General features: G+C 40.0%; 3 protein-coding genes across 4 annotated transcripts in view; 2 read left to right on the forward strand and 1 right to left on the reverse strand.

The window, feature by feature from the left end:
- aste1a (asteroid homolog 1a) overlaps positions 1-20778 on the reverse strand; it is a 41872-nt gene that overhangs the window by 5330 nt on the left and 15764 nt on the right. The window lies entirely within an intron of this gene.
- On the forward strand, positions 1262-5885 carry LOC308703995 (IgGFc-binding protein; the record flags this gene model as incomplete). The annotated part of the gene is made up of 4 exons (XM_081388044.1): positions 1262-1323; positions 1415-2599; positions 3729-3959; positions 5845-5885. Exons 1-4 carry the CDS (start codon positions 1284-1286, stop codon positions 5883-5885), a joined length of 1497 nt encoding a protein of 498 aa, XP_081244170.1. The 5' UTR covers positions 1262-1283.
- Positions 14370-18724, forward strand: LOC308704773 (IgGFc-binding protein-like). Of its 2 annotated transcripts, none has more exons than XM_081389332.1 (4): positions 14370-14536; positions 15203-15277; positions 15509-16708; positions 17955-18724. In XM_081389332.1, exons 2-4 carry the CDS (start codon positions 15238-15240, stop codon positions 18386-18388), a joined length of 1674 nt encoding a protein of 557 aa, XP_081245458.1. In that variant the 5' UTR covers positions 14370-14536; positions 15203-15237; the 3' UTR covers positions 18389-18724. The 2 variants fall into 2 exon arrangements, with proteins under 2 accessions (XP_081245458.1, XP_081245457.1); XM_081389331.1 differs by having other exon boundaries at positions 14395-14892.

Consider the following 20778-nt stretch of genomic DNA (forward strand, 5'->3'; position numbering starts at 1 on the left):
ATAATAAAATATTATTTTATATTTTATTTTGCCTTTCCACGGACCACCTGCAGTACCCTCACGGACCACAGTTTGGAAATGGCCGCCCTACAACAACGTTAGCACATTTAGGATAAGTTGGCAAGTTTGTCAACTGTTACTTTCAGAATCAGAACAACACTGTGATGTTTTAAAGAACATATAAAATCAACAGATTCATTGTGCGGCTGCAGTTCTCTGCTTTTCAATGTTGAAAACGAAAATGGCTGCCTCATCTAGTCTAATATGTTTATCTTATATTAGGCAGTTTGAGGCAGTTTATGCAAAGCAGTTAAAAGAGCATGCATTTTGAATGACAAATATGCTTTGCTAAATGAAATACGACACGGATGCGATTCGGTTCAGTGAGAAGGTTGTGATGATCAGGTAAGAATATCTATGAGAAGCTTACTGATAGATAGATTTAGGTTGTATAATGGTCATAAGGCCCATTAAGAAAGACAACGTCCTGTGGAATGTCTACTTTTGGGGGGTTGTACATTAATAAAACTGGTAAGAATTTTAGAAAATAACTGAAGTAGAAACAGCAACATGATGCTTTAGTATTTTTGTGATATTATGAGTGGGTTAGGGTTAATAGGCAACTGTTTGCCTATTTTATAATGAAGGATTTTGAAGTAGGATATTTATTAGTTCATTCTCATTCATGAAAGTGCTTCTTCATGAATCTTGAAAAAAAATGTTGTATAACTAAAAGAAAATCTAACGACAATATTTTTATTTGTCTGCTTAAAATGACCAGTGACTTGTAGTGCTTTAAGAATCAAGTGTTGACATCTGCGTGAGTTAATGTGTTTTTTATGGTCTGTCGACTGTCTGTGCGCTTTGTACATTCCATTAGATTAATTACATAATTTAAAACAAATAAAGAGAGCAATTTGAATAAATCTTTTTAAGTTACATTTTAAAATAACATTATATATTTAATTGTCATAGTGATTTAAAGTTTTAGTTTAGTTCAGATTTAAAGTTGATAGTTTAAGTTGAGTAAATGCAGAAAAAAAGAATCATTCAAAACGTTGCCTTAATTTTTCCTATTTCTTAGAACACCTCATTTTTTACAATGTAGCAAAAAGTTATATATGCTGAAGTGAAAACAAGTGCACCTGTAACTCTTACATCATTGATTGATGATGTTACAAAGCAAGCAGTGTAAAATGGTGTAAATTATATTGCATAGTCATAATACCGAGACATGGGTCACATGCTCTTTCAGATCACTGACTAAAATCAGGACCGAAGTCATGCTGACTATTCTTCTGATCACGGCAATGCTTGGCCAAGGTAAGCAGTGCGTCATTTTATCCTCTTGAAGCCTAATAAAAGGCATGTTCATTTGACATGTTCCTGATATTAATAACTCTTGATTTGACAGGCCAGTCATGGGACAGCCTTGGGGTAAACTTCATCACAGCATTTCCAGAGAACATAGCCTTTTACTATCCAGTTAATCCAGTGAATACTCTCAATATCACCGCTGTCCATGCCGACACCGTGGTGACAGTCTCCATCTCAGATAGAACCTGGACATACCAGGACACACTGCCAGCAGGAAAGCCTGTAACTGTGACCCTGCCACTAGGTATTGAGAAATACAGTTTCGTTCAAACTCTTCAGACCGTCAAAATCAGCAGCACGGAGAGCATCGTGGTGCAGTCGATCAGTCAGCGAGGAGATAGTGTACAAACTAATGTCGTTCAGCCTTTGAAAAATCTCGGTACCTTTTATTCCATCCCTGCACTGAATTACAGCAAGATGATAAATACTTTCTTTCAGTCGACAAGAAATACAAGCAAGAGATGCAGCTCCTACAGGCTGGTCATTATCAATGGAGAAGATATGAGTAATTTAATCACAATTGTAAAAAAGCCTAGAAACATTATTTACATTCTTGATCCGTACGCCGTACTTCAGCTCCAAACCGACGGGACAGAAATTGCAGTTAAATCTGATTATAAAGTAGCTGTGATGCTGACCCATCCATGTGAAGAGATGTCAGGATGCAAATGCAACATGGTGGTGAACCAACTTTATCCCGACACTCTGTGGGATAGCAGGTTCGCTGTACCAAGCATACTGAACGTTTGGCTACATCTGACGTCCTCAACGAATATCACTGCCACTGGCGGGAATATACAATCGGGTACTTTTGAAGCCTATTCCTCAAAACTCCTGTCTCTCCCATCTTTGCAGTTAGGATCTCAGTTCATCAACACTTCTGATCCTGCTTCCCTCAGGCTTGTCAGTCCAGGCTTCATCATTGAACCGATCCCACTGTCCAGGTTCTCTGCGTGCTACCTAGTAGTGCCTGTCAACTTGATAAGTGCCAAGGCCTTAGTTATAGCAGAAACGGAATACAGGGATAGTGTGTATGTAGATGGGGATTTGCTTTCATCCACTCAATGGAGCACTATCAGCGATTCAGAGTACTCGTCTGTATTAGTGTCTCTTGATGACACGCATGTCATTTGGCATCCGTCCACAAAGATTGCCGTGTATGTGTTTGAGATGAGCGCAACCCTGTATGGAGGCCCAGCTATATCTTTAAGCGCAAACCCAGGTAAGAAACCTATTTATTGATGGGTGCGCTCATTATTGTTATTTTTGTATTGCATTCTTCTAACATCAACACAAAGTATGAAATGCTTTAAAGGTTAAAGAGATAGTTCATCCAAAAATGAAAATTCTGTCATTACTTTCCCTCAAGTCCATGTATGTTGTTTTGGACCCCATTGACTTTCATTGTAAGGGCAAAAACAGTTCTTCAAAATATATTTCTGTTGTCTTCCACAGAAGAAAATCATATAGGTTCGGAATAAAATGAAGGAAAGTAAATAATGACAGAATTTTCATTTTTGGGTGAACTGTCCCTTTAAGTATGTTGAAATAGGGCTAGTTGTCACACTACTACTATGTCCGCTTATTTATATTTATTTTATTTATTTATTTATTAAAGGGTTAGTTCACCCAAAAATGAAAAGATATCTTAATCTGTGTTCCGAAGATGAGCTAAAGTCTTACAGGCTTGGAACAACATGAGGGTGAGTAATTAATGACAGAATTTTCATTTTTGGTTGAACTAACCCTTTAAGTCAGTTCTATATAGACACACATCTTGTTATTTTTTAACTATTATTGCACAGGAAAAAAAGATACAGTTAAGTTAACACATGTTGACCCAAACCTCCCATTATTAATACATTTTTCAGCAAAATGGAAACAATTCGTGAAACAACAAATATGTATACGTTGACATACAAAAATAATATAAAATTGTTTTTCTAACAGAAATTTTAAATGATAAAATATAAAATTATAATACTATTTATAAACTGTTTATACACTTTTGTCCTAACTAAGAGCAAAGTTAAATCTTTTGGTTCAAATCTGCCATAATTAACACTTTCCTGAATGTACAGTAGCCTATACTATGTGGTTTTATTTGTATACAATATGATGATATTTGAATCTGGAGAGGTAAAATCACAGAAATTATACTAATTTATGACAGTTTTGAACAAAGTATTTGAAACCAACTTGCAAAAGCACTAACTAAAGAAAATACTTTGTGAAAATGGATTTTTGTCTTTAAACCTTTTAGTTACTGAGTGTGACAACAAGCCTATGTATGCTAAGCCTGTACTGCTTACTTACTTACAAACATGAGTGTTGTGTTTGTCTGCATTTAGACCCTGTTGGCTGTGGAGTGATCCCTCCTAAGTTCGACATCATCTTAACACCTCAAACCTGGCCTGAATCCCATAAACACTGTATGCTCATAAGTGACGAGCTTTTCAGTCCGAGCAATAAAGTGGAGCAAATGGAGATGGTCGACTTTCTGAATAGTGAAGGTTTAAATGAGAGGCTCTGGATCGGACTGCGGCGTAGTCTGCTCACATTAGAGTGGTATCGGCAGAAGGGTAAGGAAGTTCATAATATGACATACACGCGGTGGGGAACCGGGGAGCCACATGCTGCTGTGGAGGCCATGTGCGCTTCAGTATTCCCAAATTCAAACACAGGTTTCAATTGGAAAAGTGTGCCCTGCTGTGCTCAGTTGAAGTCTATCTGCTACTCAAGTACTCATTACTTTCCTCTGGATTTACCCTCAGATGAGAACGCCAATAATTCTAATAGTTATGCTAAAGGAGATGCATAGTAAAAACTGGCCAGCACAAAAAATTACAAAATATTTAAGGAACAAATCAGTGACATCTGAGAATAACATTTTTGCTTCTTTATATTTTACAATTCATGGCATTAAATGCCATATTGTTAATATACAAATCTACTTAAACGTTATATTTAATGCTAGTAAATAGAACAGATTAAAGATGCTAGATCACATATTGGTAGACATGAAGATGTTTGGTCACGAATACCTCCAGGAAGTTCCCATTGCCTTTATAACCATGAATATTGTATGTATAGATATTATGTACAATGTTCACACTTTATCTATAGGAACATGGATTTATATGTAGTTATCAGCACTTGGTATTTCCAGTATATAGATGTATACTTTTTAAAAAAAAGACATTCATTAACAGATTTCAAGGTACAAAGTCGACATGAAACATAAGTTATGATAGTCTTTTGTTCCCAATTGTAAGTGAAATGGCTTCTCTAATAAGAAAAAAATGTAGGGCGGGGCTTGATTTTGTCCATGGGGAATTGATTGGATGGTTGTGGTTTGCTATTGCCGTGATCTCATGTGAGTGACAGGTTGCCCCGCCCTCACGTCAGTACACATCATCTGACTGCAAAGTTATTTTGACAAAAGATTACATGAATTTTAAGAAATAATGATGTGTGCACGGAAGTAATTTATAATAAATACTGCAATATTTAAATTTTAAAACAAGAATTGTGAACTGATTTCATGGTGACTTTAAAAAACATTTTCACAGAGCATCATCATGTTTGTATGTCATATTTGTATACATGTCTAGGAAGTTGTAGAATTTCAATAAACTTAAGCATTCAGACCTCAAACCTAGCGCATGCATCATTTAGCCTTTAATGGCATTGAGAAACTGAGTGATGACAGCATGTTATATGACAAATAGCTCTATGTCAGCAGCTCATTATGCAAACTAATGTGGCGACACTAAATGTGTTTTGAATGTAAAATGTGTCTGTGTTGCTGGATAAACACACAAATGAAGATTCTTTTGCTCAGAGAGTGGAAGAACTGAGGCCTTGAAGCATCAGGTAAGTCTTGTTTGATACTGTATGACGTAACAGAATGTTAGATATTAATACTGAACTACATAGGCATGCGTATGAACGTTCTGTCTGTATTGCTATCATAAATTTAAGAACAGTTTGAATCAAGAAGTTTTTCATTAAGTTTTCATTAAGATTCAGTTTGAATCATTAAGTTATGTCAACATATGTTTTTACATTGCTTTAACTCATCAAAATATGTTAAGCAATTTTCAACTTTTTCAAAAATTTATCAAGATTGAACTCATTTTTTTAAGTTAATGTAATTTTAGCTTTAGCTTTTTTTTTTACAGTGCACTTTTATATCACTTAAAGCTTTTCATCAATGTAACGTCTACATTACAGAGTTTTATTCAGTATAAATTCAATGTAAGTCAAATATGTTATTTAATATGACTGGTTCAACCTGATTTTTAAGGTCAGTTCAAGTAGAAATATTTCCTTAAAGTCAGCTGCACAGCTTCTACAGTGCTCATCTCTCTATTTTAATCACATTCCCAGCGAAATCTTGTATGTTTTGTTATTTCACATTTTGTGTAATTAACTCTCATCATTATTTTTCCTCTTGATTGTCAGATTTGTCCGATATAACACCAGTAGCTGCTCAAATCAGCTGAGAACCACAGAGTAACGGTGATGCTGTCTCATCTTCTCTTCATGTCACTGGTTTGCCAGGGTAAACCATCTCTCACATTTTTACACATTTATGTTCAAAGTAGATTCAAAGTAGGACAAATAAGTAGTACTACATTAACACTTCAGCATACTAATATGTAATAAACAAGATTAACTAATATTTAAGTAATATTACATTTAGGACTGAGATAGTTCCTCATTAGGTAATAAATAATTACTGAATGAGATTAGCATCAATAAGAACGTGTTGTTGGCATCCTTCTGTCTCTAGAGACAATGGAGTCTGCACCTTAGTTGAGAAGTGTTTACTGAGTTGTGGAGCTGCATCGCCGGCTGTGGCTGAATAAGCCAATGCGGGAGCTGCAGTTCCTACCACACTTACTGCAAGTGTGGTCATTGGTAGGGGCCATAGGAGAAGCAGTCGCAGGCTGGGTTTTCTGCTGTTTACAGCTCTTCCTTTCCCTACGCTGGATCTCTCTCTTCTCCTCTGCCTGCTTAACACCAGTTTTGACATCTGCACGCCAGCTAGAGCGGTCGGAGGTTGCTGTCGCAAGATCTGCTGGGTTGATGCTGCATGACTTCAGATCCCTCTTGCAGACATCCTTGTAGCGCAGGGCAGGTCGTCCGGTTGGCCGTGTTCCTGTGGCTAGCTCGCCATAGAGGATATCCTTTGGGATGCGGCCATCGTCCATCCTGCATACGTGTCCGAGCCAGCGCAGGCGCCTCTGGGTGAGGATGGCGAACATGCTTGACATGCCTGCCTGGGCCAAAACGCCTGCGTTGGAGACGCGATCCTGCCAGGTGATGCCGAGGAGTCGTCTGAGGTTGCGCATGTGGAAGGCGTTCAGTCTTCGCTCTTGGTGCGTGAACAGGGTCCAAGCCTCACTGCCGTACAGAAGGGTGCTCAGCACGCACGCTTGGTACGCCTTCATCTTTGTGTTGAGGGTCAACATGGGGTTGTCCCACACATGCTTCGCTAGGCGGGCCATGGCGGTTGCTGCTTTGCCTATCCTTGCGTTAAGCTCGGCGTCAAAGGATAGGTTGCTGGAGACTGTGGAGCCGAGGTATGTGAACTTGTCCACCACCTCCAGGATGTGGTCGCCAATGGTAATTGTGGGAGTGGTGCTGACATCCTGTCCCATGATGATGGTCTTCTTGAGGCTGATGGTAAGGCCAAACTCTGTGCATGCCTCAGCGAAACGAGTGATGAGTCGCTGAAGGGCAGCTTCAGTGTGAGCAGTGAGGGCGGCATCATCGGCAAAGAGCATTTCCCGTATGAGGACCTTGCGCACCTTGGTCTTCGCTCTGAGGCGAGCGAGGTTAAAGAGGTTCCCGTCACTCCGTGTGTGGAGGAAGATGCCATCTTCGGACTCGCTGAATGCGTAGCGCAGGAGCAGGGAGAAGAATATGCCGAACAGTGTCAGGGCCAGGACACACCCTTGTTTCACGCCGTTCTTGATTGGGAAGGGGTCCGATGCTGATCCGTCGTACTGTACTGTGCCAGACATGTTGTCGTGGAACGACTCGACCAACTTCAGAAGCTTGGGGGGGCATCCAATCTTGTGGAGGAGGGCGAAGAGGCCAGACAGACTGACTAAGTCAAACGCATTGGTCAGGTCGATGAAGGCGAGGAACAAGGGACGTCGCTGTTCGCGGCACTTTTCCTGCAGCTGCCTGAGGGAGAACACCATGTCGATGTTTGAGCACTTGGCCCGTAACCCACACTGCGACTCAGGATACACGCGGTCAGCAATCGCCTGCAGGCGGTTGAGGACTACCCTGGCGAAGGCTTTTCCCACGATGCTGAGGAGAGAGATCCCGCGATAGTTGTTGCAATCGCTGCGGTCGCCCTTGTTCTTGTAGAGCGTGACGATCTTCGCATCCCGCATGTCTTGGGATATTGCTCCCTCTTTCCAGCACTGGAGCAAAAGCTCATGGAGATGTCCGAGGAGGGAGCTCTCTTTTGCTGCCTTCACACCTCTGGTGGGATTCCGTCGCTGCCTGGTGCTTTCCCACAGGACAGCGAGTCAATGGCCTTGCTGAGCTCCTCGATGGTGGGTGGGGAGTCGAGTTCTTCCATGGTGGGTAGTAGGGTGGTGTTTTCCATGGCTGTGTCGGTGACGACGTTCTCCCTGGAGTACAGCTCCCCATAGTGCTCAACCCATCTCTCCATCTGCTCGCCACGGTCCTTGATGATGTTGCCGGAGGTGGACTTGAGGGGTGCGATCTTGGTGACACTTGGTCCAAATGCTTTCTTCATCCCCTCGTACATGACGTGGGTGTTTCCGCAGTCCGCAGAGGTCTGGATGTCGCTGCAAAGCTTCAGCCAGTAATCATTGGCGCACCTGCGGGCGACCCTCTTGGCGTTATTGCGGGCTTCTCTGTAGGCGGCCAGTGTCTTCTTGGAGGGCTTCCTCTTGTACTCCAGAAGCGCAGCACCCTTGGCGGCTATGGCAGGCTCCATCTCTTCAATCCCAGCCTCAAACCAGTCCTCGTTTTTCCTGGCTCTCCTCCCGAAGGTGTCTGAAGCGGCTTGGTATATGGCGTCGCGGATGAAGTCCCAGCGAGCTGTGGCGCAGTCTGTGGGGCAGTCTTTCAGGGCCTTGTCAATGGCCTCAGCGAAGCATTCACGCAGCTCAGGTTTTGAAGTTCTGGCTGTATCGATGCGAGGCCGGCCCTTCTGCTTGGAGCGGTCATGGAGGGAGCAGAACTCAAGTAGCCACTGACCGTTCTCGTTCAGTTTGCCAACTCCAAAGTGACCGATGCAACGTGGCCAGGAGGTGTGGGCTGTGCCTACCCGGGCGTTGAAGTCTCCGAGCAGGAACAGGTTGTCCTTCGCTGGGATCTCTCTGATCCTTGCCTCGAGCTCCTCATAGAATGCATCTTTAGCCTCGGCTGTGGAGCTGAGTGTGGGGGCGTAGACACTAAAGATGTGTGTAGGTCCCGAGGAGGTAGTGAGGCGGAGTGAGAGGATGCGCTCAGTTCCCTGAGAAGGAGGTTCGACTGACGATAGGAGGATGTTGCGGACTGCAAAGCCAACGCCATGGAGTCGGCGCTCGTCTGACTCCAGGCCTTGCCAGAAGAACGTGTAGTCCTTCTCCTTGAGACTGCCACTGGAGGCGAGGCGTGTCTCCTGGAGGGCCGCGATGTCAATGTTCCGCTTGGCCAGCTCGCGGTCGATGATGGCTGTTTTCCTGGCGTCGTCAACTTGCTTGAGGTCGTCAGAGAGGCCAGGGCACATTGTTCTGACGTTCCAGGTAGCCAGCCATAGGGCTAGCGGTTTCTGTTCCTTTTTCTTTTGGTGTTTGCCTGGTGCTCGATTTTACAACAAGCTTGTCGATTTTGTCTAAGCTTCACGCACCCGATGAAGCAAGCAAGTTGTGGCGGGGTAGTACCTTATTGCCCGGGGGCTGCCTGGGTTGGGGCGGGCGGTAACTTCCCAATGGAGTCAGGGGACTCCTCCCATCGTCGAGAGCAACCCCTAGCGCCCGGCTCTACACCAAACGAGCCTGGGCTTATCACTGGTGTCTGCTGCTCCCGTGTTGGATCAACGCTGAGACAGCGAAGCTGGAGTGACCTCTCCAGGTGCAGGCCTGGGCGAGTGGTAAGAAGGTCCTGGAGTGCCCAGTGCCAGGACCCCCTCTCGGCGTTGCTGGCAGAGTCCGGCGGAAAGGCAAGCCGATACGGCCGGTCAACTTGCTAATAACTAATAACTAACTATGACATATCATAAAGAATGACTAATTATTTACTAGTCAACATTAACGTGTCTGAGATGTGAGCAATAGTCTTTTTTTACTCTTAATGTGGTCGGAAAATGCATCACTAAATACTCAAGTGTTACTAGTCACTCTTCAAGAACAACTAGTGATCTTTTTTTACTTTAAAATAATGGTCCAGATTACTAGTAGTGACTAGGTGATGCATTTTATGTCTATATTCAGTGTAAAAAAGATGATTGATTACGTCTCAGACACACAATAATGTTGTGATTAGTAATTCATTGGTAATTCTTTATCATTTTTCAGAGTTTGTTGATAGTTGAAGTTGAAGTGAGTTGAATCTCATTTAGCAATTATTGATTTCCTAATAAGGAACTATCTTAGTCCTAAATTTGAAATTACTTACTGATTAAGCTTGTTTCCATATTAGTTAATATGGAAATTAGTTAGTTATTTTAACCATCAATGTCAATAGAGAACCTTTATTTTTAAGAGTGTGTAATTAGATGGTCATTAAGAAAATAGCCAGGTCTTCACCATGTGACCATCTGACAGCACATTCTCCTACTTGTAATACGGCTGATTAACAAATAAGCAAATAAAAGGGCATGAAATATTGATTGGAGTTTAAATGATTTTATTATGTATGAGTGTAAAAGAGTGCAGAGTGATTGTAGGAAATCCAGAATTGAAGGAAATCGTAATTGTGGGAATGTTATATCATCTATACTCTGTATAAAAATAATGAACTCTAAACTGACGATTTGACAGGGCTGTCAGTGGAGAGCTATGGAAAAGACTTCATCACGACATTCCCGGAGAATATTGCCAACTACCATCCACAAGAGTCCTCCAACACGCTCCAAATTACTGCTTTCTACAGCGACACCACCGTCTCGATCACCATCAACCACACAAACGTATATAATGAAAAGCTACAATCTGGGCAGACTAAAGTTGTTCATTTTCCCGAGTATGTCGAGCAATATCAGTTCACACGCTCCTTTTATTCCGTCAGAATCAGTAGCAGCAAATTGATCGTGGTTCTTTGGATCAGTCAGCGAGGCGACAGCATGCAGTCTAATTTCGTTCAACCTGTAAAGAATCTCGGAAAGCTGTATTCAATCCCCTTCATCAATTACAATCAGATGCTGGCATCCTTGTACAACACGGAGGAACTGTTAGCTCTGGACAACTGGAGATGCATCATTATCAATGCTTGGAACACCATGAACGCCATCTCCATCCAAACAGTTGGCATGAATGCTCAACAAGCCTTTAACTTTACGCTCAGACCGTACGAACTTTACCAGTTCCAAACCAATGGGTCAGAGATTAAAGTGTACTCTAAGAACTCCGTGGCTGTGCTGTTGACCCATCCGTGCGCTGAAACTACCCGGTGTGATTGCAACATGGTGATGAACCATGTTCTCCCCGAAAATCTGTGGGGTCGGACTTTTGTTGTGCCGTCGGTGAAGAACCTGAATTCAACATGGCTGCAAGTGACATCCACAACGAATGTCATGATCAGAAGTCAGAATATAGCGATTCTAGCCTCAAATCCTTCAGATCTAATTACCTTCCCGTACCTCAAAAGTGGACCCCAGCTCATCACTGCATCAAACTATGTGTCCATCAGGCTTATCAGTCCAGGCCTCGTCTTAGAACTCATGCCAGAGAGCATGTTTGCTGCCTGTTACCTGCTGCAGATGAACTCAACAGGAGCTGAGGCCTTGGTCATAGCCGAAACAGCCAGTAGAGGTGATGTGTATGTAGACGCCGATTTGTTTTCATCCACTGACTGGAAAACCGTTGCCAATTCAAACTACTCTTCGGTAACAGTGTCGCTTAGTGGCACGCATATCATCTGGCATCCAGCATCCAGGATCGGAGTGTACATGTTTGAGAGAATGGAGAGTGGAATTCCTTACGGAGGCCCAGCTGTGATCTTAAATGAAGATCCAGGTAAAGTGATACCTTTCTTATCCTAGAGTGAATGTGATAATGATTTTGATTAGAGTCAACATGAAATGTTTTTTTTTTTTTTTACTTCTGAAATGTTACGTAATTCTGAAGAAAGAAATTGTACAGCAGAATTTTATTTTATTTAATTGATCAAATCAGGAATTGGTTTGCGATTGGATCGCTTTAGTGATCAGCAAAATCTGGATGCTATCATCTGGATGTTTGAATGACACGTGACATGAAACTGGATTCAGACACAATATGTTTTATATATATTTATATATTTATTTATTTACAATGCACAGTATAATAATACTACTTTTATACACAACCGTGCAAAAGTTTGAGGTTAGTAAGATTTTTATTTTTGAAATAAATCAATATTTTTATTCAGCAAGGATGCATTAAATTGATAAAAAGGGACTTAAAAAAAATGAATGATGTTCTTTTAAACTTTTTATTTAAATAAGTATCCTGAAAACAAAATGTATCATGGTTTACACAAAAATATTAAATATTTTCAACATTGATAATAATAAGAAGAAATGTTTCTTGAGCAGCAAATCAGCATATTAAAATGATTTCTGAAGGGTCATGTGACACTGAAGACTGGAGAAAATGCTGAAAATTCAGCTTTGCCCTCACGGGAGTAGATTACATTTTCAAATAGAAGACAGTTATTTTAAATATATTTTATATCAATAATATTTCACAATTTTACGTTTTTACTGTATTTAATCAAATGGCCTTCCTGTATCTCAAACGGTAGCGCGTTGGCGGTCATGGGTTTCGATTCCCAGGGAAAGCAAGAACTGATAAGAATGTAAATGTGTACCTTGAAATGCAATATAAGTTGCTTTGGATAAAAGCGTCTGCCAAATGCATAAATGTAAATAAATGCACCCTTGGTGAGCATAATAAAGTTCTTTTAAAAACAAAAAAAAAATTAACAGAAATTTTTAGAGCTTGACAGTAAAAATCAGTCTTCTTTCATCATATAGAAAATATAATCAGATAATCTTCAAACAAACAAACAAAATGTGTTCCTATTGTTTTCTTATGTAAATGCATCACAAATGTTCCTATCTATGCACAGATGAATAAAGCAAAATTGAGTTTTACAGTAATTGACAAATATATCATCCTACTTGGTTACATTAAAGTATGAATGAAATCAAAATTCCCAGTGATTACTGAAAACGTCACTGTATGTTTGAATGCACATAGATCGTGATGGCTGTATGGCAGATCCTGCACTATATAACAGCACTACTGAGGTCATGACGTGGCCCGAGTCCCATGATTACTGCTTAAATGCAACTTTACAGCTGAGCACACCAAGCAGCGCAAGGGCCCAAAGGGAGATGACCAACTTTCTGCAAAAAGACAGCGGTCCCAGGTACTGGATCGGGCTGCGGCGCAGTCTGCTCACATTAGAGTGGTACTGGAAGAACGGCAATAACAGCGAATACAGCATAAACTACACAAAGTGGGCTCATGGGCATCAAGAGAACCTTTGGAAATCTTTGTGCGCTTCTGTGTCTAAGGACGCCAACAATGATTTCTCCTGGAAGAGTGTGCCCTGTTGCTCCAAGATGAGGCCCGTCTGCTACAAAAAGGCCCTATACTTCAGTGATTTGACCTTTGATAAACTAGATAATCATGTTTACATCGTTAACCAATCAAGAGTTTAATCATTATATAACGACTAATTTCTCAATTATATAAAAACTTTTACTATTTCATGTCTGTTAATTTATTTTTTGTTGTTTTATGCATAATATAAAGCCATTTTAACACTTTTTGTTTTCAACATTAAAATATGTAGCTCTTTTAAAAACGCAATAAAGTATGTTATTGACCATGATAGTTAATGAATTATTTTATGGCTTACTGTTATCGTACAAACTGAATAGGCTCTCAAGCTGGACAACTGTAAAAACTGTTGGAATGTAGGGTGATCTAAAGTGCAGGCACCTAAAGTGAAATTAGTTAAGGTGAATACAATGTCATACGTTCACAATGCTCTTGAAAAGGGCCACTCCTTCAAGCCTGTTTGGCTTGTGGTGCATTTTGGGTATGTTCACCTCTGTTGGCTTACGCCTTTCAGCTTGCCATCGCCTCCATGCTGCAATGTCATCTAGGCAAATCTAGGGTTCTTAAACACATAGACACCTATACATATACATTCAGTGTGTATATATATATATATATATATATATATATATATATGAAGAGTTCAGATGCAAAAGCCTCTAAGTGCCATCTGAATTTTTTTTCTAGAATGATCATTTTTATAAAGCTTGTATATTTAAGTTAAGTAATTTCACTTAAATGACAATTAATAGGTCATTTGCATTGCCATTTAAGTGAAATTATTGAACTTAAATATACGAGCTTGATAAAAATGATCATTCTAGAAGAAATTTTCAGATGGCACTTAGAGGCTTTTGCATCTGAACTCTTCATATATATATATACAGTGTATATATATATATGTATGTACATATATTTATATTAGTTATTTTGTGTAACTAATTTACAAATTCAATTGTTTTCAATCAATTATTTTTTTAATTCATAATTTGTGTCTTCCCCTTTATTGTGCTCTACCCCTAATGTTTTTTTTTTAGTATTTGTCATTTATCAGTGTAGCTCAGGGATGGGCAACTTCGGTCCTGGAGGGTGTTCGGTCCAATGTCCTACAGAGTTTAGCTCCAACCCTAATCAAACACACCTGAACAAGCTAATCAAGGTCCTCAGGATTACTAGAAAGTTACAGGCAGGTGATTTTTTCCGGGTTGGAGCTAAACTCTGTAGGACAGTGGCCCTCCAGGACCGAAGTTGCCCATCCCTGGTGTAGCTATAATCCAAGTTTACACTCTAAAATGTTTTTATCTAATGCAGGCTACATGTTTATCATAGATGTTAATTGTTAACATCACGTGAGTGAACTTGTGCTGTATACAGTGTTGTTTTTATCAGTAATGCCACATTTGCCTGTCTATGCTGTAAACAACTGTGGCGAAACGATTGTAATAACAATTGGAAACATGTTTTTAAATGCTCTTGAGCAAATCTGGTGGATGTACGGTATGGCATTTTAGGAATTTAGTAGCATGATTTTGCATTGTGAAAGTCATTATGTCAACTGAAGCATGTATCAGTATTTCAATTGCGTAGCCAGGATCCTATGCAAATCTGAGAGCAAAGCATACATTTTGAAAGTCAAATGAGTTTTAACTAAAATAAGGGCAAATAGGTGATTCTTAGAGGAGAACAGTGCAGACCAAGACATCTGGTAAGAGTTTTTGCTGTAATTGAGTTTCTGCAAAGAAATTCATATTTACCTTGTATGAAATGCAGAGAAAATCTTAAGACATATAAGACAACTTTTTTGTTGTTTCATTGTCTTTTACCTGGATGATATTAGATTGTTTTTACTTTTTTGACAATCTATGGATTTTAGAATTTTTTGTCATCAGTTTAATTCAGTTTGTTCTAATTAGTTGCTTTGTGATGGGATTCTGTGTTGCATGTATTTAAAAACCTTCAATATATTAATGTGTGCCAGAACATATTTTACAATCAATTTTTGTTATTCCTCTTAGTCTTTCTTTTCTTCCAGCAAGTTAAAGCCATAATCATGCTTGTTGTTCTGCTGATCGCATCAATGTTTTGCCAAGGTAAGGGAAGCTCTTTTACTATCTTCTGTGTCTGTGGTTTGGATAAAGCTGTCTACTAAGTGAATAAATGTAATATTAATTTACTGATGATTTTCTGATCTGGTTTCTCCCAGATTGGGCAGTTTCTGTTGTACTCTTAAATACCAACTGAAAATGTTTTATGAGCTGCTGTTATTTTTAAGTTATTTGGAATGCAGTACAGCTCATGTACAATGAATATTTTTATTTAAGGTCTTACAGTAGTGAGCTATGGAGACAACTTCATCACTGCCTTTCCAGAGAACCTCGGTTTCTTCTATCCATCCTCTCCCCGGAACTATCTAAAAGTCACAGCCCTTTATGACAACACTACATTCACAGTCTTCTACAAAAACACACAGAAAAACTTACAAATTCAGCAGTCAGGGCAGACCATGGATGTGCTGTTTACAGATTATTTTGAAGTAAATAAGATAGGCTCTTCAATCTTATCTATCAGAGTTACCAGTGACAAAAACATCACAGTGGTTTCTGAAAGTCAGCGGGCATCAAGCATCCAGACCAGTGTCGTCCAGCCCACGGTAAATCTCGGTACAGACTATATGATCCCTCTGCTGGATTACCCAGGGTATCTTGAATCCTTCAACCTTCCTAGGCTTGTCAGTACAACCATGAAATACAACTCATTCAAGTTACTCATTATCAATGCGGTGGACAGTCAAAACACCATCACTGTAGTCAAGCAAACATCAACAGATGTTCAAGAAGAGACGTTCGATATCGATTCCTACCAGCTGGTCCAGCTTCAGACCAACGGTTCCGTGCTGAGGGTCAGATCTAGCAAAGAAGTAGCTGTGATATTCACCCACCCATGTGTTGAGACTGCAGACTGTAACTGTAACATGGTAATGAATCAGATTCTTCCCACAAAGTTTCAGGGTCGGAGCTTTATCGTGCCATCCATCTTCAATGTGGCCGAGACCCAGTTACTTGTGCTGTCAGAAAACTCATCTTCGCTCTTTCACAATGGTAGCCAGTTAGAAGCTACTTACTCAGATCTTCTGCCGTTTTCAAACCTGGAGACATCTCAACTGGTAAATGCTTCGGACAGAGTGTCCCTCAGACTTGTCAGTCCGGGCCTCATTGTGGAGTTGATCCCAGACACCATGTTTTTTGCTTGCTATCTGCTGCAGTTTTATTCACAAAATGGCAGGGCTGTGGTGATAGCTGAAACAGACAGCAAAGATGATGTGCGCACACATAAAGGTTTGCTTTCAGCATCTGAATGGACTGCAATTGCCGGCACAAAGTACTCTTCGACTGAAGTAACTATTGCAGACCGAAGAGCCACAATTTGGCATCCAACCTCAAAGATTGCTGTATATATGTTGGAATATATGTCTACAAAAGTAGTTTTTGGAGGCCCAGCTATTCCCATCAATGAAAAACCAGGTAAAAAAAAAAAATCTATCTATCTATCTATCTATCTATCTATCTATCTATCTATCTATCTATCTATCTATCTATCTATCTATCTATCTATCTATCTATCTATCTATCTATCTATCTGTCTATCTATCTATCTATCTGTCTAGATAAACTTTTCTTTTTTAGTTAAAATTACTGTTATACTGCATGATGTTAATTCTACTTCCTTTCATTCAAATTTGATTAGCAATTCTGGGTAACAGAATGGTCTTCTTTTTAAAATACTGATCCAAATGATTAGTAGTTCTTTTAGAAGGATGTCTTAACACTTGAGGCATTACTATCTAAAACCTTACAAAAAACTCAAACGCTGAATGATTGCAGTCATTACTAGATATATATATATATATATATATCAATAAAATAAAATTCTGTATCAAAATCTATAAGGAAAGACCAGTACATTGTTTAGGCTTGGTTTGTAGGGAATTACAAACCTGCGCACATATATTCAAATGCACATAACTGTAGAACCAATTCCTAATGCGCATGTGAACGCCATCAGCGTTTCTCACAGGTTCGCGTTTAAAGTCTGTGTAGAGAGAATGGTGTCGTCTTAGCGGCCCCTAATTTAATAACAAATGATCGTTGCGACGGAAGCAAATCAATCAAAACTAACTTTAGCTGAAAAATAACTTTATTAAAGAACCGCTATAAAGCCAAAACAATCTCTGTTACCCTAAATTATACGTTTACCTCTGTAAAGCTGCTTTGAAACAATCTACATTGTTAAAAGCGCTATATACATGAAGTTGACTTGACTTGACTTGACTAGAGAGCTTTCATGTTTTTCACTTTAGAATACTGATCCAAATAATTAGCCATTCCTTCTGAAGGATTTGGTAATACTTGAGTCACCATGATCGACCGTCACTTTAGAATTAATTACATTATGCTAATAGTGAACTACCACATTCGACTAAGCACTATTAATTAATTAATCAGAGTTCCCTTGTTAGTTAATATTTACTAAGTTAATAGTGTGTCACTCATTTGTTCCTGTGTAGTTCTTCATTAATGATGGAACAATATTCTAAAGTGCTACCCAATTCTGAATCCTGTTTGGTACCTCAATTCAATTTCAGGAACTGAATTAATAGAATAATAATAAAAAAAGAAACATTCTCAATTCAATTCTGAATGGTACACATCCCCAGCTACAAGGCATGTAATTGTGAAGGTAAAAATGTTCATTTATTTATGCATTCAGATCTTCATGGCTGTGTGTTGGTTCCTGGAGCATTTGCAGTTGGACCTGACCCTCTGAATTGGACGAAGTCGCTTGAGTACTGCGTGAATAATGGAAATCAGTTTGCCTGTCCTGTAAGCAAAGCCGTCCTGGAGGACATGGCTGATAACCTGACCACGGAGGACGGGACGGGCTGGATCGGTCTCCGCCGCAGTCTACTAACTACAGAGTGGTACTGGCAGGAGGAGTATGAACCCAGTGTCAGTTACGTCCACTGGGATGATGGGCAACCGTTGGACTTTTCGAATGGCTTATGTGCTTCAATGTCCCTGGACCCTAAAAAAGATTTCAAATGGCGGAGTGCACGCTGCTGTGAAAAAAAGAAGCCTGTCTGCTACAAAAGGCCAGCATGCCTCAATCCTTCACAAAACTGGTTTCAAAACTATATTCCTTAAGTTTAGTGCTTGTTAGTAATGCTATTCTTCTTTAGGCTCATTAACTTTATATTTGTATCACCACCTGCATATCTGAGCTGTATTTTACAATAAATGTAATTCGTCTTCATATTAGATTTATTTTAGACGGATAATAAAATTAAATAAGGTTAATGACTTTTTGAAAATATGTCAAGCAGTTGCGTTGATACCACGAATGTATGGAAATGTTTTAAACATTCAAACAGATGGATCCTGAATTATGTTTTCAACTTAGCTTAGACATCAATTCAAATGGAAGCAGGAAATAAATCCTGGAGTTATGAATGCCACATCAACAATAAAATGTATAGAATTAAAATTCGGTTTGGTATCAGAGTTTTTTAAATGTATGCAGTCCTTATTTGTGCCTTATTAAATATTAATTCACCACTTTCTATGGTATCACCTGTACATATCTAGTAAAACATTTAGTGACCAATATTGTGTACAGTAGCAAGTTGCTGTATCAAAGAAAATATGTAAATATGTAAAATCACTGTGTGCAAACAGAATCCACTCAACAGACATTGTCTCAGGCCTGATGTGAACTGAATCTGACTCTGCAGGACTGCATGAATCAAATGTATCGCTTGGCAAGCTTAATAGCTCTAATCTCACCCTGTAGGAACCATTAATCATGACTTCATTATGACTTTAATAACTGTAATCATCCCTTATGGCATTGTTCTGTATGTTTGAGCCTCGAAAACTATATGATTTAAAGAAATCTCTATTATTTGATTAAATAAATAAATATGCTTTCATAAATCACAGCATACCAAACATTCTCTAGATAGAATATTATAGTCTCTAGAGCCAATTAATGTGTGTGTTGAGTTTTGTAGGTGCAAATTCTCTCTAACCAAGGCTGGATAGATGAGGGTATTTACTACCCACAGCACTAACTTGTCGGAATGTAAAACAACTACACTCACCTAAAGGATTATTAAGAACACCTATTCAATTTCTCATTAATGCAATTATCTAAACAACCAATCACATGGCAGTTGCTTCAATGCATTTAGGGGTGTGGTCCTGGTCAAGACAATCTCCTGAACTCCAAACTGAATGTCAGAATGGGAAAGAAAGGTGATATAAGCAATTTTGAGCGTGGCATGGTTGTTGGTGCCAGTCGGGCCGGTCTGAGTATTTCACAATCTGCTCAGTTACTAGGATTTTCACGCACAACCATTTCTAGGGTTTACAAAGAATGGTGTGAAAAGGGAAAAACATCCAGTATGCGGCAGTCCTGTGGTCGAAAATGCCTTGTTGATGCTAGAGGTCAGAGGAGAATGGGCCGACTGATTCAAGCTGATAGAAGAGCAACTTTGACTGAAATAACCACTCGTTACAACCGAGGTATGCAGCAAAGCATTTGTGAAGCCACAACACGCACAACCTTGAGGCGGATGGGCTACAACAGCAGAAGACCCCACCGGGTACCACTCATCTCCACTACAAATAGGAAAAAGAGGCTACAATTTGCACGAGCTCACCAAAATTGGACAGCTGAAGACTGGAAAAATGTTGCCTGGTCTGATGAGTCTCAATTTCTGTTGAGACATTCAGATTGTAGAGTCAGAATTTTGCGTAAACAGAATGAGAACATGGATCCATCATGCCTTGTTACCACTGTGCAGGCTGGTGGTGGTGGTGTAATGGTGTGGGGGATGTTTTCTTGGCACACTTTAGGCCCCGTAGTGCCAATTGGGCATCGTTTAAATGCCACGGCCTACCTGAGCATTGTTTCTGACCATGTCCATCCCTTTATGACCACCATGTACCCATCCTCTGATGGCTACTTCCAGCAGGATAATGCACCATGTCACAAAGCTCGAATCATTTCAAATTGGTTTCTTGAACATGACAATGAGTTCACTGTACTAAAATGGCCCTCACAGTCACCAGATCTCAACCCAATAGAGCATCTTTGGGATGTGGTGGAACGGGAGCTTCGTGCCCTGGATGTGCATCCCACAAATCTCCATCAACTGCAAGATGCTATCCTATCAATTTGGGCCAACATTTCTAAAGAATACTTTCAGCACCTTGTTGAATCAATGCCACGTAGAGTTAAGGCGAAATGGGGTCAAACACAGTATTAGTATGGTGTTCCTAATAATCCTTTATGTCATAGCTACTGTGCATTCAGGCCATTGTCAGCAGAGATGCTATAGTGAAGCAAACATTGACAAGCACTCAAGAGAAGATCAAGTCTGTCCAGCTTCAGATTAACGGTTCAATGGAATGGATGCTATGATCAGCATTGTCGCAAGACCGTCTTTATTAGTACCCGAAGGTAACCAGATAGGGTAACCAAACAGTTGATGGGCCCCATTGACTTAAAAGATACTATGGAAGTCAATGAG

Source organism: Scardinius erythrophthalmus, assembly GCF_964197995.2.
Source record: "Scardinius erythrophthalmus genome assembly, chromosome: 16".
NCBI lineage: Eukaryota > Metazoa > Chordata > Actinopteri > Cypriniformes > Leuciscidae > Scardinius > Scardinius erythrophthalmus.